The sequence below is a fragment of the Cibotium barometz genome, chromosome 34 (genome assembly GCF_041138505.1).
Source record: "Cibotium barometz isolate CiBa-2024 chromosome 34, ASM4113850v1, whole genome shotgun sequence".
NCBI lineage: Eukaryota > Viridiplantae > Streptophyta > Polypodiopsida > Cyatheales > Cibotiaceae > Cibotium > Cibotium barometz.
The window spans coordinates 14,716,992-14,730,351 of record NC_141079.1 but is presented as its reverse complement, the minus strand read 5'-3'; the positions used below and the strand labels follow the sequence as shown (position 1 = coordinate 14,730,351).

Genomic DNA, 13,360 nt, shown 5'->3' with positions numbered 1-13,360 from the left:
GACAAAGTGTGAGCCCACCTCTTGCATGAGTGGGCATGAGGTGCCGTTTTGCACGAATGTCACGCCTGAAAAGAGACGGGAACTTCTTGACAAGCTTGCCGTCTACGAGATGGTTGAAGCGTCAAGAAGAACACCACGAGTGGCCATGGATCCCGCGACGATGGGCAAAGGAACTCAAGCCTCTACGATGGACTCATGTGGTGGATTGGATCGATCAGCATCATGCACGCCATCACCTTCACCATTGAGTCAGAATGTTGCTCCATCCATCACACCGACACCCTCGATCTCCATGGCCTCTCAACCCTCGCGCGGCCCATGGCGACAATCTACACTTGGGGAGAATTGGAACCCCAAGTTGAAGGAGGAGGTGGATATGGCGGTGGCCCGCTTCTTCTTCTATGACCACATTGCCTTTCAAGCAGCTAGGTAAGTGCGATCGCTAATTCATCATTCATGTCTTCATCATAATAGTCCCCTTCTCATTAGTAAATTGCTTTCTTGAATAGGTCAGAATAAGTCAAGGCCATGGTTAGGAAGATTGGGGAGTATGGCTCAACCTATACGCCCCCCTCATCCGAGAGCTTGCACACTACATTGCTTGAGAAGGACAAGTGCATTGTAGAGCAAGCGGCCGACAACACAAAGCAACAAATGGAGAGGAATGGAGTCTCCCTCATTGTGGATGGATGGAGCGACACCTGCAAAAGAGCAGTATTCATGGTGTGGTTGCATATTCCCACGGAGAGATGCACTTCATCTCATCCCATGATGCATCCTATGGATCAGCCCACTCATTGAGGAGGCCAACACCATGGTCTCCTTTGTCCTCAACGAGCAACGACTTTGGCATGAGTTCAACAAGAGGTCCTCTCTCTCTCCTCAAATATTCCGACACTCGGTTTGCCTACAACTTTCTCATGTTGGACTGGTTCAAGGATTGTAGTGGTGCTTTGAGGGGCCTTTTCCTTAGCAATGAGTTTGTCGACATGCAAGAGTCTCGTACAAACACCGGCCGAGAGTGTAGGTTATGGGCGGATGACGCCTCTTGGTGGGAGAGTGTGAAGACCACGGATGCTATGGTGAGGCCCATAGTCTACCTATTGAGGATTGTAGACGTTATGCAACCATGCATAGGCAAGGTTTACGAGGCCATGGATCGCATGATAGAGAAGTTGAAAGACTTCATGCCTGGCGAAGACAAATACGAGGAGATTGATGCCTTGTGTCTAGGAAGGTGGAATTCTTTCTACTCTATTGGATGCAGCAGCTTATGTGGTGGACCCAAAATTCCAAGGCAACAAGCAGGAGAGAGACAGGGAGGTGAGCGTTGGGTGGAGGATCATCTTGGACTGTCTTATGCCTGATGCATCGGTTAGGCGCAAGATTAGGGACCAGCTTTCCATGTAGAGGTTATTTCATGGCTCCTATGGTTGTCATGATGCACAGATCGATCGCTCTAAAGTTGGTGCCGCTCTATGGTGGGAGGACTTTGGTTCGGATGGTAGGGAGCTATAGTAGCTGGCCATTCGCATACTTAGCCAGGGTGTTAGCTCCTCTTGCTTGGAGCAACTTTGGAGCACCTACAGCCAGGGTTGCTGGTGGGGCGCCCTCTGAAGAGAGAAGTGGCCGGGTTCTTTCTGATGTGGTTGGCATAGCACGCAGGCGAGAGGTTCGCGGCAATTGAAGAAGCTGACTGTGGGCAGATGCAGTGGATCGTGTGTGTTTGTGGCTGGATGGCTTGGTCGTCAGGCGCAAGGTTGTAATTTCCGAGGTGGTGTGGCCGTGGTCCAATTCCCTTGGCAGTAAATCCAGGCCTGGGTGTTTGTATGGTTGTGTGAGTATGGCTTCTGTGTATGAAGTGTTGATTGGAAATATAATTGCTGGGTGTTTATCTTGTCTATGGTGCCCCTGTTTTTTGTGCTGTCTTTATGGTGTGGGTGGTGTGGTGAATTGTGAGAGAAGTGTTCCAGCCGGTGGCTGGTGGTGCCCCCGTTCGTGTTTGTGTTTTCCAAGGCTGTTGGAGTGGACAGCTATAGAGGCAGGTGATTCCGTGTCTGGAATTTCGGACAGCTTTCTGGTGCCCCCACTGAGGATAACTGGTGTTGTTCTTTTCGACTTGGAGTAGAGCGTGCCAATGACCTTGTCTTCGTCAGCGCGAACTTGTGAATGATTTGCAAGAGTGTGACCAAGAAGGCAAACCCCTTCACCAAGTGGAGATGAGTCAACAAGAAGAGCAACAAGAGGATGAGGTGCAGCAGTAGCATGCCAGTGAGGATGAGAGTGAGGATGAGCTTGATGTTCCTTTGGCACAAGCTACCCATGACCATGAGGCGAGCACTTCACATGGGTGATCATTCATGGATCATGATTCATGGGCCTTACTACTTAGCTCTAGGCTTTAGCACTTTTGAGTCTTTCCATGCTTTAGCCTTTTTTGTTTTTCCATGTATTGTGCCTCCTTAAGGCTTAGTCTTGACTCTTGAGTCATTTTGTATCTATTTAATACAATCAATGCCTTCACTCTTTGATCCGCGTATTTTGTTAATATGACTCAAAAGCTTACCATTTTAATGTAAATTTGTGCTCATTTTGATGTATTTCCAAAGTAGAATAAGTGTAGAGTAGAAAAACTTTTAAAAAAAGTATTTCTAAAGCGCCGTTCCCTCCCCCGTCCCCGTTTCCTACTTATGGCCGTCCCTGTCCCTGTCCCCCGTCCCTTGTGACTATGAGTCACTTTCTTTCAGAATGGGCACAATGATATTAGAAGACGAATTGGTGGGGAAACCCTTGCATAAGGGCCTGTTAAACATATGAACCAGAAGTGGAGCCAATACATCCCTCACATGTGAAGTGCTCGGCAATCAGCCCATCATGATCCTATGCTCTCCCATTCTGCATCCCGTCAATAGCATCTCTCACCATGCACAAGTGGAACGAGGAGTTGGGGGGAGGGGGGGGTTTGTCCAGAGACGTGGTAAAGGGAGGTGGCGTATGCATGCCATATGTCAGGTGGACCGTGGAGGTGATTGGGGTTGGTGGGCGACGATCCTGGAAGAGCCTCCAGGCCTCCTTTTTACAGTCACGTCCCAGAAACAACTGGTACAGCTGCTGCTCGAGGTGAGCTAGGTAGGCTCACTTTTTCCTCTGTACGAGACAACGGATGATCTGTTGTGCCTGCTGCTGGTGAGTGGTGGAGCCCAGAGCGACCTCTTGCTCTGTAGGCGGCCACGGGTCTCGTGGCACTCCTCATCATACCAAGTGTTCTGTGGAACAGTCCCTCTAGGTGGTCCGAGTGTGGCTCTGGTGTGAGGGAAAGCGGCTACGACGGATGTCTAAAGGGTGCTTGCAAGCTGTGTGGTAGGCTTATCAAGTGGGATGTGTGGGTCAAGGTCGGAGAGGGTGCGGAAAATGTGATCAGAGTAGACGGAAGAGGTATCCCTGGTGAAATGGTATCTTGGGTGGTGGTGGTGTGGTAAGGCCAGTGGCTGGATGGTGTATTGGCATGTGAGGGAGATAGATAAGTATGCATGATCAACCCCAACATCAATGGGGTGGGGCGAAATGGTAAAATCTGAGATGAGGGGTATCAAGGAGAGAGAGCCCACCAATTAGTCCACTGTACTAGCTCCGTGTCCGAAGGGGTAGCAAGTGAAGGTGCTGGAGCCAGGCCACTGAGCGAGGCCATTATAAATGGCTAATCCATGAGCTCCTCCAAGGGCTAGGAGTTACTCCCCATAGTCTATATGTGCTTTCAGGAAACCCTCACACCATAGTCACAAGGGACGGGGGACGGTGACGGGGGACGGGAACGGGGACGGGACGGGGGACGGCCATAAGTAGGGGACGGGGACGGGGGAGGGAACGGCACTCAAAAAATACTTTTTTTTAAAATTTTCTACTCTGCACTTATTCTACTTTGGAAGCACATCAAAATGAGCACAAATTTACACTAAAATGCTAAGATTTTGAGTCATATTAATAATTAAGTAGATACAAAATGAGTCATGACTCAAGAGTCAGGACTCAGGAGCCTTAAGGAGGCAAAATACAAGGACGGACTCAAATGAGTCAATGACAAAAAAGTGCTGAAGACTAGAGGCTAGAGGCTAGAGCTAAGTAGTAAGGCCCATGAATCATGATCCATGAATGATCATCCACGTGAAGTGCTCGCCTCACGGTCATGGGTAGCTTGTGTGGCTGCCAAAGAAGCATCAAGCTCATCCTCAGTCTCATCCTCACTGGCATGCTGCTCCTGCACCTCATCTTCCCGTTGCTCTTCTTGTTGACTCATCTCCCACTCAGTGAAGGAATCTGCCTTCTTGGTCATGCTCTTGCAAAGCATTCGCAAGTTCGCGCTGACGAAGACAAGGTCATTGGCACGCTCTACCCCGAGTCGGTTCCTCTTCCTAGAGGCAATGTGGCTGTAGGTACTCCAAAGTTGCTCCAAGCAAGAGGAGCTGACGGCCTGGCTAAGTATGCGGATGGCAAGCTGCTGCAACTCCGGTCCATCTGAACCAAAGTCCTCCCACCATAGAGCAGCACCAACTTTGGAGCGGTCAACCTGTGCATCATGACAGCCATAGGAGCCATGAAACGACCTGTACATCGAAAGCTGGTCCCTGATCTTGCGCCTAACCGATGCATCAGGCACAAGACGATCCAAGATGATTCTCCATCCAGCGCTCACCTCCCGGTCGCTCTCCTGCTTGTTGCCTTGGAATTCTGGGTCCACCACATAAGCTGCTGCATGCAATGGAGAGTAGTAGGAATTCCACCTTCCTAGACACAAGGCATGGATCTCCTCGTATCTGTCTTCGTCAGGCACGAAGTCTTTCAACTTCTCTATCATGCGATCCATGGCCTCGTAGACCTTGCCTATGCATGGCTGCATAGCGTCTACAATCCTCAACAGGTGGACTATGGGCCTCACCATAGCATCTGTGGTCTTCACACGCTCCCACCAAGAGGCGTCATCCGCCCGTAGCCTACACTCTTGGCCAGTGTTTGTATGGGACTCTTGCATGGCGACAAACTCGTCGCTAAGGAAAAGCCCCCTCAAAGCACCACTACAATCCTTCAACCGGCCCAACATGAGAAAGTTGTAGGCGAACCGGGTGTCGGAATATTTGAGAAGAGAGAGACAGGACCTCTTGTTGAATTCATGCCGAAGTCTTTGGTGGTTGAGGACAAAGGAGACCATGGTGTTGGCCTCCTCAATGAGCGGGCTGATCCATGGTAATGCCCCGATGTCCTTGAGGAGGTTGTTTAGGCAATGAGCCATACAAAAGGACACCGTGACATGTCCATACATACCTTGGAGAATAGCTCCCGCCGCCCTATTGGAAGGCTCCCCATCCGCAACAAAGCCCACTACATGCTCGGGGCCAACGATCTCCATGGTGGTAGCCCACTCCGCCGCAAGCACATCCGCGCTCTTCCCAGTGCCGGATGCATCATGAGATGAGATGAAGTACATCTCTCCACGGGAATATGCAACCATGCCGTGAATACTCCTCTTGCGGGTGTCACTCCATCCATCCACAATGAGGGAGACTCCGTTCCTCTCCCATTGCCGCTTTGTGTTGTCGGCTGCTTGCTCTACAATGCGCTTCTCCTTGTCGAGCAATGTAGTGCGCAAGCTCTCGGATGAGGGGGGCGTATAGGTTGAGCCATACTCCCCAATCTTCTTAACCATTACCTTGAAGTATTCCGACCTATTCAAGAAAGTAATTTACTAATGAGAAGGAGACTAGGATGATGAAAACATGAATGATGAATTGGCAATGATCGATTGCACTTACCTAGCCGCTTGAAAGGCAATGTGGTCGTGGAAGAAGAAGCGGGCCACCGCCATATCCACCTCCTCCTTCAACTTGGGGTTCCAATTCTCCCCAAGTGTAGATTGTCGCCGTGGGCCACGTAATGATTGAGAGGCCGTGGAGATGGAGGGTGCCGGTGTCGTGGATGGAGTAACATTCCGACTTGATGGCGAAGGTGATGGTGTGCATGATCCTGATCCACCACATGACTCCATGGTAGAGGCTTGAGTTCCTCTCCCCATCGTCGCGGGATCCACGGCCACTCGTGGTGTCCTTCTTGTCGCTTCGACCGCTTCGTAGATGCTAAGCTTGTCAAGAAGTTCCCGTCTCTTCTCGGGCGTGACATTCGTGCAAAACCTCACCTCATGCCCACTCTCATGCAAGAGGTGGGCTCGCACTTTGTCGGCGCCACCCGTTCGCCGGTACGGGCAAAGCTTGCATACCCATGGCCGAGAACCGCCTCCATGAACGGATGTGGTGTAGTTTACCTCCTCCCACCATGTCCATCCCGTTGTCCTTCTACGAGAAGCCCCGGCACGTGAGGAGGATGCCATGGTTGAAGATGGCTTGCCGCTTGACTCTTGAGCCTTGAGGAGTGAGAGAGAGAGAGAGAGATAGAGAGAGAGAGAGAGGCTAGAGGAATGAGAGCCTTGAGGAATGAGAGAGAGAGAGAGAGCCTAGAGGCTTGGAAGTTGGAAGAGTCAAGACTCAAGAGGCTTGAGGGAGAGGTGAGAGCCTAGGCCCTAGAGCTTGGAACTTGGAAGTTGGAAGAGACTCGAGAGAAGATTCAAGAAGCTTGAGCAATGAGCAATGAGCAATGAACTTGTGTGTGGCTGCTTGTAGCCTTGTAGAGGTGGGCTCTTATATAGATAGGCAAGAGAGAGAGAGGGCCAAGGGCCAAGGCCCAACAGCCATAAACGGCTAGTAGAGCCCAAGCCCAACAGCCATAAACGGCTACAGTGGCAGGCACGCGGCAGGCAGGCGCAATGGCCAATTACGGGCGCAACGGCCAGAAACGGGCGCAGGCGACGCAGGCGCAACGGCTATCTGCCGTCCCCGCACAGGCCGTCCCCGACAGCCGTCCCCCGTCCCTGCTCCGTCCCCGGTTTGAAACGCCAGTCAGGGGACGTCCGTCCGTCCCCGTCCGTCCCCGTCCCTGCGCCGTCCCGTGTCGGCGTCCCCGCGTTCCTAGGCACCGTCCCCGCCGTCCCGTGTCGGCGTCCCCGCGTTCCTAGGCACCGTCCCCGCCGTCCCCTGTGACTATGCCTCACACATGGCTCGGTTAAACATCATAGCAATAAGCTCTGCAAGCATATCTCTGGCATGAATAAAGTGTTCTGCTACCAAACCATCATGATCATATGCTCTCCCAGTCCTCATCCTGTCAATAGCTTTCCTTACCATCTCAGCAGTAAAGAAAGCACATGTCTTTGGGCATGGCTCCGATGGGTCTGGCAGGGGCGGCTGTCCTGCTGCTGTGTACAGGGATGCTGCATACTCACCCCAAATCTCTGTGGAGGTAATGGCTGGTGATGGTGAATGCTCATGGAATAGTCTCCATGCCTCGCCTGAGTCCTGACTCACAAATAACTGATACAAATCCCTCTCTAACTGAGCAAGATAAGCCCTCTTCTTCCGTCGCACTAGGTGCCGGAAGGTAATCCGTGACTGTCTGTGAGTGGTAACACCCATGAACACCTCTCTCTCTAATCTAATCCTCATCTCTCTGCACTCCTCATCATACCAGCTGTTCTGGGGCATGTTCCCAGATCGTCTCCGTGTAGGCTGACTATGGGGATATGCCTCTGATGCTGCAGCATGAAGGGTCTCTATCAATATCTGAGTGAGCTCATCTAATGGCCGTCCCGGCTCCTCGGCACATAAGCGTCTGTATATCTCATCCGTGTACACGGTGTCAGTCTCCCTCGTAAAGGTATAACGAGTGTGTGTGGAGACTTGTCCCAATGGAGCGGTGCTGAACTGAAATGTGAGAGTGAAGGACAAGATAGCATGATCCACTGCTATTCCAACCGGCCTAGTGCCTACCATAAAATCCTGAAAAGAGGGAATGAGACTGGGCTGAGCCATAACATAGTCCACTGTACTAGCACCATGCCGATGTGGAAAGCTAGTGAAACCGCCCGATGTCGGGAATCTCTGTAGGCCATTTAGGATGGCCAATCCATGTGCAGCCCCCATGTCTATCAAATACCGCCCATACACTGTATGTTCCTCATCCTGTGAGAGTCTAGATAGGCCAATATCCCTAACATCAAGCTCCCTCAACATCTCCTCTGAGGTATCATAAAATACTGTCTGGTTATGGGCGGTCCTGGCATTGAAGTCCCCGAGGAGAATGATGTCACCATCCTTGGAGAACTCCCAAATGTCATCATCCAAAATAGAAAAGAGATACTGCCCGCTAGGTGATGCATACACTGATGTACTAGGAGCAAAATAGCATATAGCAATGTAGAGATATCTGCCCGTCTCTGCCCTCAGTCTAACCCACATGTACCTAGCCTGCTCATCTCCGCTGACTATATGTATCAGTGGCTGTAGCTCCTCTCTAAACAATACTACCACTCCTCCTGAGCCCCGTCCTCTATGCTCTGAACGAGTCTCCTGTCTACAAGCTGTCTCCCATCGGTATCCACTAACATGTGGCATGGACTGTCCAGGAGCCTGATGCGTCTCACAGTAGAAGATGATGTCCCTCCCAGTGAAACTATCCTCAAAAGCCTCTACATCAAGGCGTAGAGTTCCAAGTAGCAACTTTGAGTGTAGTCCCATAGGTCTCGCACCGTCATGAAGAGCGCCTCTCCATAATCACCACTCTACCATCTCTATAGAAGGCCACTTTCCCTTTCTCTCGGGCTGCCCTTATCTCGGGCATAACTTCTTTCATGTGGGCAAGTTGCGAGAGTGTGAGGTCATCTCCAAGAAATATTCCCGTCTTCTTGAGTGTAGGACGTCTCTTCAAGAAGTCCTTCTTCGCTTCCATGGAGGGGAAACGAATGATAAGTGCTCTCTCCTTAGAAGATTCGCCACTACCTTCTCTCTTCTTTCCCACTCTCCATGCCTTTGTGTGCGTGGCTTCAATGCCCATCATAGAGAAGAGCTCCTTGGTTTCCCCTTCCGCATCATCACGGTCTTTTAGACCGGACACTCGTACATGTAAGGCCCGGGTCTTCCTCCTTTGCTCCTCTTCAAGGGTCATGTTGAGAGAGAGACTTGCAGGAGAGAGAGGCTGAGAGCTCAGTGCACGGTCCACAGATGGTGGGCTAAGGCTCTGAGAGAGAGAGAGAGAGAGAGAGAGAGAGAGTTTTATGTTGCTGCCTTGGGGGCCTGAGCAAGGTTGGCTGGTGAAAGAGGGGCGGCCCAGCATATTGCCAGCCGTACTGGGCGCCAGTGGCGAACAGAGAGGGCGGCTACGCACAGAGGCACGAAGCGAACAGGGGCAGTGAGGGCAGAGGCGAACTGAGGCGGCGGTGAGCAGGGGGCGACCTAGGGAGAAGGCGGCGGCGACAGTAGCGAAGAGAGAGAGTGCGACTGTAGAGGAGAGAGAGCATGGCGGCTGGTTCTTACCGGAAGGTTGAGGTCGTACGGCCTCCAAAGTCCAGACTCAAGACGCAGACACAAGACGCAGGCACGCCGCACAGACGGACAAAACGGCGAAACATTTATCGCAGGCGAAACCCAAAAAAAAAACGCATGGATCGATCTGATTACGAGACTGTTTTGAGACAGTTTATCGGATGGCTTTATGGAGCTATGTTGGCTCTAGATTGAGATCTGGGCAAGGGATTTGTGCTGATGCTTTGTGGAAAATCCGGTGCTGTATGCACCCGCACGTTGGTTTATTGTAAAAGCTTCTCTCTTAATAAAGAAGTTCCTAAGGGGGCCAGCCGGTCCAGCTTAGTGTGGTGTTATTGTATATGGTTCTTCCGCTGTCTTATCATGCTTTGTTTGGTATTTGAAGTGTTTGTCTGTATTATCATTCCGGGTCTTCCCAGCTTATCACAGATAGCATTTATTATAGAATTTTTTTTCCATGCTGTGATTATAGCAGGTTTTCTTAGGGCGCATTTTAGGTGCACCTTTGTTTCATCTCAAATTTCGAGATGAGAGATTCTAAGGTAGCATTTCCTAAGACTATCCTCCTGATTTGGATTGAGCTTCATAGGATTCAGCTGTGGTAGCTATACTCAGGATCTGGCCAGCTTTATACAAGTGTCATTTGTGCCAATGAGTTGCACCAGACGTACATTTTCTTGAGGAAGGATTGCCATACACTATGTTCTAGCCCCAAGATTATGGGAGGAAATAACAAGGAATGTTATACAGGACAGATTGATGTGGTGTGCTAACCTAAAAGTCAATGTTCTTGTGGTGGGAAGCTAGTTGTGTCAAGGTGGGATTGGGAAGGAATTGATCACTCAAACTTAATCTTATGTCTAAAGGAGGTCTTGTATGGAGTGCATCCGGTGGTATGGGACACGAGGATCTACTACATGCAAGGTTTCTCGATACATCTATATTCCTATTTGGTGGATGTCTGGATTGACGGGTAGCGACAGTTGATTTGGATGTATGGACTGACGGAAAAAAGAAAGAATGAGATTGTGGATTGCAGATGATCGGAGAGAGTATTGTGTAGTTGCTTGGTACTAGCAACTATGATTGGGTCTATATTTTGGGTAAAGCGGTTATGCTTTGCCAGATGCTAGGTGAAGCTTCTTTGCTTCACAGAGAGAGTTCTGAGGATCTTCACGTGTGCACATATATTTTGAGATCCAGATTCAGAGCAGATTTTATTGATATTGAGATCACTAGGTTTCTCGAATGGATTTATGCTCCTAACAAGATTCAGTTTGTATGTCGGAAGAGATTGCTAGCAATCTTTGGTAATCTTTCGGAAGATTGCAAACTGAGGAGTGATGGATTTGTAAGACATATATGGTTTATATTATGGTGGTATTGGACACTAGGACCTATCACATGTGGAGGTTTACAAGATTCTCTTGAGGCAAATGTTTAGCCTCTGATGGGATAGTTATCTAGAACTCAGGATTGCTAGGCTGCATTTGGCTGTTTTTTTCCCCTTTTTAAAATAAATATAAAGATAGCAAGTGTTGGTATTCTAAAGTTTTCAAAATGCTTTAGAGTAAATGGGCTGGAAAATGTTAAGAGCCTTTTAAGAGCAGTTACGAAACAGATATTGTTTGTTTACAGATTCCATCTGCATATGCTCCAGAAAGGCTTGATCTACTGAAACAGTTGGAGCAGCTGAGGAAGATGGATGGATATGTGGCGTGTGACCTAAATTTACCACCATCTGCAGGAGATTGAGGGTGAAAAAACCTGAAGGAAGAAAGCAGCATATAGCCCACTGAGACACATTCGATTAAGAGGTACTTATGGTGCTTCGTGTAAGATCTCACCTCAACCTTCAGAATCAGGGGACTGTGTGTCTGATACTGATTCGGCTGAGATATTCCTTACCCACCATTTGAACTCATTTGTATTCCACCATTTGAACTCATTTGTATTTCACCAAACCCAGCAATTTTGAAAGGCCCATGTATGAGAGAGAAATCAAGCCTCTTAGTGAAAGAGGTAGGCTTTGTCCATGTTTCTTTTCAGATGCACAACAACAGAAAGATGACACGTGTTACTAGCACCCAGCACGGGGGGAGAGCTGCTACGTTGTCCAATACGCATTATGAGATGAAATACGCATACTCCAATGTAATCCGTCCGTCTGGGTCCTTGCAAAACTTGCTTACAGTTTGGAATGTTCTTTCTTTGCGAGAAGAACCAATCTCTAACTGCGTGTTATATTTTTTTGTATTTTTTCTTTCTTTCTTGTTTTCTCTATTATGCATGCAAAGTGTAACACGGATCTGAAGCGAAGTAGGGGGGGGGGGGGGGGGGGGGGGGGGGTGGGGGCGGGGCTACTAGCTACGAATAAGAGAAATGGCTCTTGAAAGAGCGTCGAGGGCCAAGACCCAGAATGGCTTTCCTAGGAACCTAGTTTTTATGTCAGCAAGCGATCACAAATTTTCAGGGCTCAGACCGGTTGCGGCTAGTAATCCATGTTGATTATTACTTGGCTTGAATTAAGGTAGGAATGGCCAATTTACTCCGTTGAGCATGTGAGAACACTCCACTATCTACTTTGTGAAACTACTCTTAGTAGAGAACCAGGGCTGAAATTTGAAAAATTGCCCTATCTTAACCTTCAATTTGAAGGCCATAAACTAGGTGTGTGCCTAAATTTAGAGAAATTTTCAAAATAGTGGCCTTCTCTTGCAACCCTTTTTTTAAAGAGGCCTTCTATAAAAGGTTTGAAGGGCTTTGATGCCCTCTAAAGCCTGCTGAGCACACTCCACTATCTACTTTGTGAAAAACCTAGCACTCTTCTCAGAGAGATAATTCTAGATGTCAACCGCCTTTTTACTAAAAGAGAGATTCTGGGTATGTCGATCCCATAGGTCCGTATTCATCATGCCGCACTCCACTTCAATAAGCAAGATTGAACACCCACAAGCTCTACATTGGGATTGCGATCCCCTGACCATTCAACAACACATCGGAAGATGTCTAGCCTTGCGTGGGTGTTAAGATACGCTTCATTTGATCTTGAATACTTGAATATTCAGCTCTTTGTTATCATGGGAGAAAGATTCAAAAAGTTTGAATCCGTTCGTCATTTAATCTTCGTTTAGCTTGAATGTCTCTTCTAGGGCTTGGTTTACTAAGTTTGCATTTATCATATCTAGCGAGCTTGCTCTTGTAAATGGGAGTGTGTTCATGTTTCCTCTTTTGCACCAAATCAAATATGGAAGCATTTGACATGTATAAATGTCACATGACATGAACCTTGACTCGAATGATGGATGTATTAAGTTGTAAGTAAATACTAGCTAGATTATTATTTTGTTTGATTGTAATTGAGTTCCTTTATTTTTATAATGACGCCAAGAAATGGTTTAATAGCAAAGAGTATCCTTGATCATGTGAAGGGTTTTTGTGATGATTTTGAATTAGGTGTAGGACCATGGTCATGGACTCAAGTATATAAGGAGCTCATGGACTGCCATTTGTACCTTTTATGATCTTTTGACATTATCTCTTTTGGACATTTGATTATTCTTTGAGTCTTTTGCTATTATAAAGCTATTTCTATCCTCTTGGTGAGAGGTTAACTCACTTAGGCATCATGGCTTTTGTATGAGATTATCTCTGTAATCTTGTATAAATTCATGTTGATTTCTTATATCTCAACTTTAGTCTCACTCCATTACGTTTGGTATCAAAGCTCTTGACTTAGATCTTGATGTTTTAGATTAGAGAGTGATTAGTATTCATTTTCGGATTAGTATTTTTACACAGTTCTCATATTTTTTTATTTTGTTTTGAGTGGGTTAGCAATTAGATTAATGGTAATCATTTTTTGGATATATGCTAATCACAAATTTTAAGGATCTTGATTCTTGCATGGATTTGAGATTTTATGGATTTTCAAATTATGG

The 13,360-nt window shown here is 48.1% G+C and overlaps 1 protein-coding gene across 6 annotated transcripts in view; it reads left to right on the top strand.

Moving 5' to 3' along the window:
- LOC147618736 (uncharacterized) overlaps window positions 1-13,055 on the top strand; it is a 110,535-nt gene extending 97,480 nt beyond the window's left edge. For 5 of the 6 annotated variants that reach the window (XM_086773781.1, XM_086773778.1, XM_086773776.1 and 2 more), the window contains one exon: window positions 11,058-11,645. In XM_086773781.1, the coding sequence (XP_086629907.1) occupies window positions 11,058-11,174 (117 nt within the window). In that variant the 3' untranslated portion in view covers window positions 11,175-11,645. Of the gene's footprint in view, window positions 1-11,057; window positions 11,646-12,875 lie in introns of those variants that run through there. The other variant, XM_086773777.1, reaches the window with a different exon arrangement.
- Window positions 13,056-13,360: the final 305 nt, after the last annotated feature.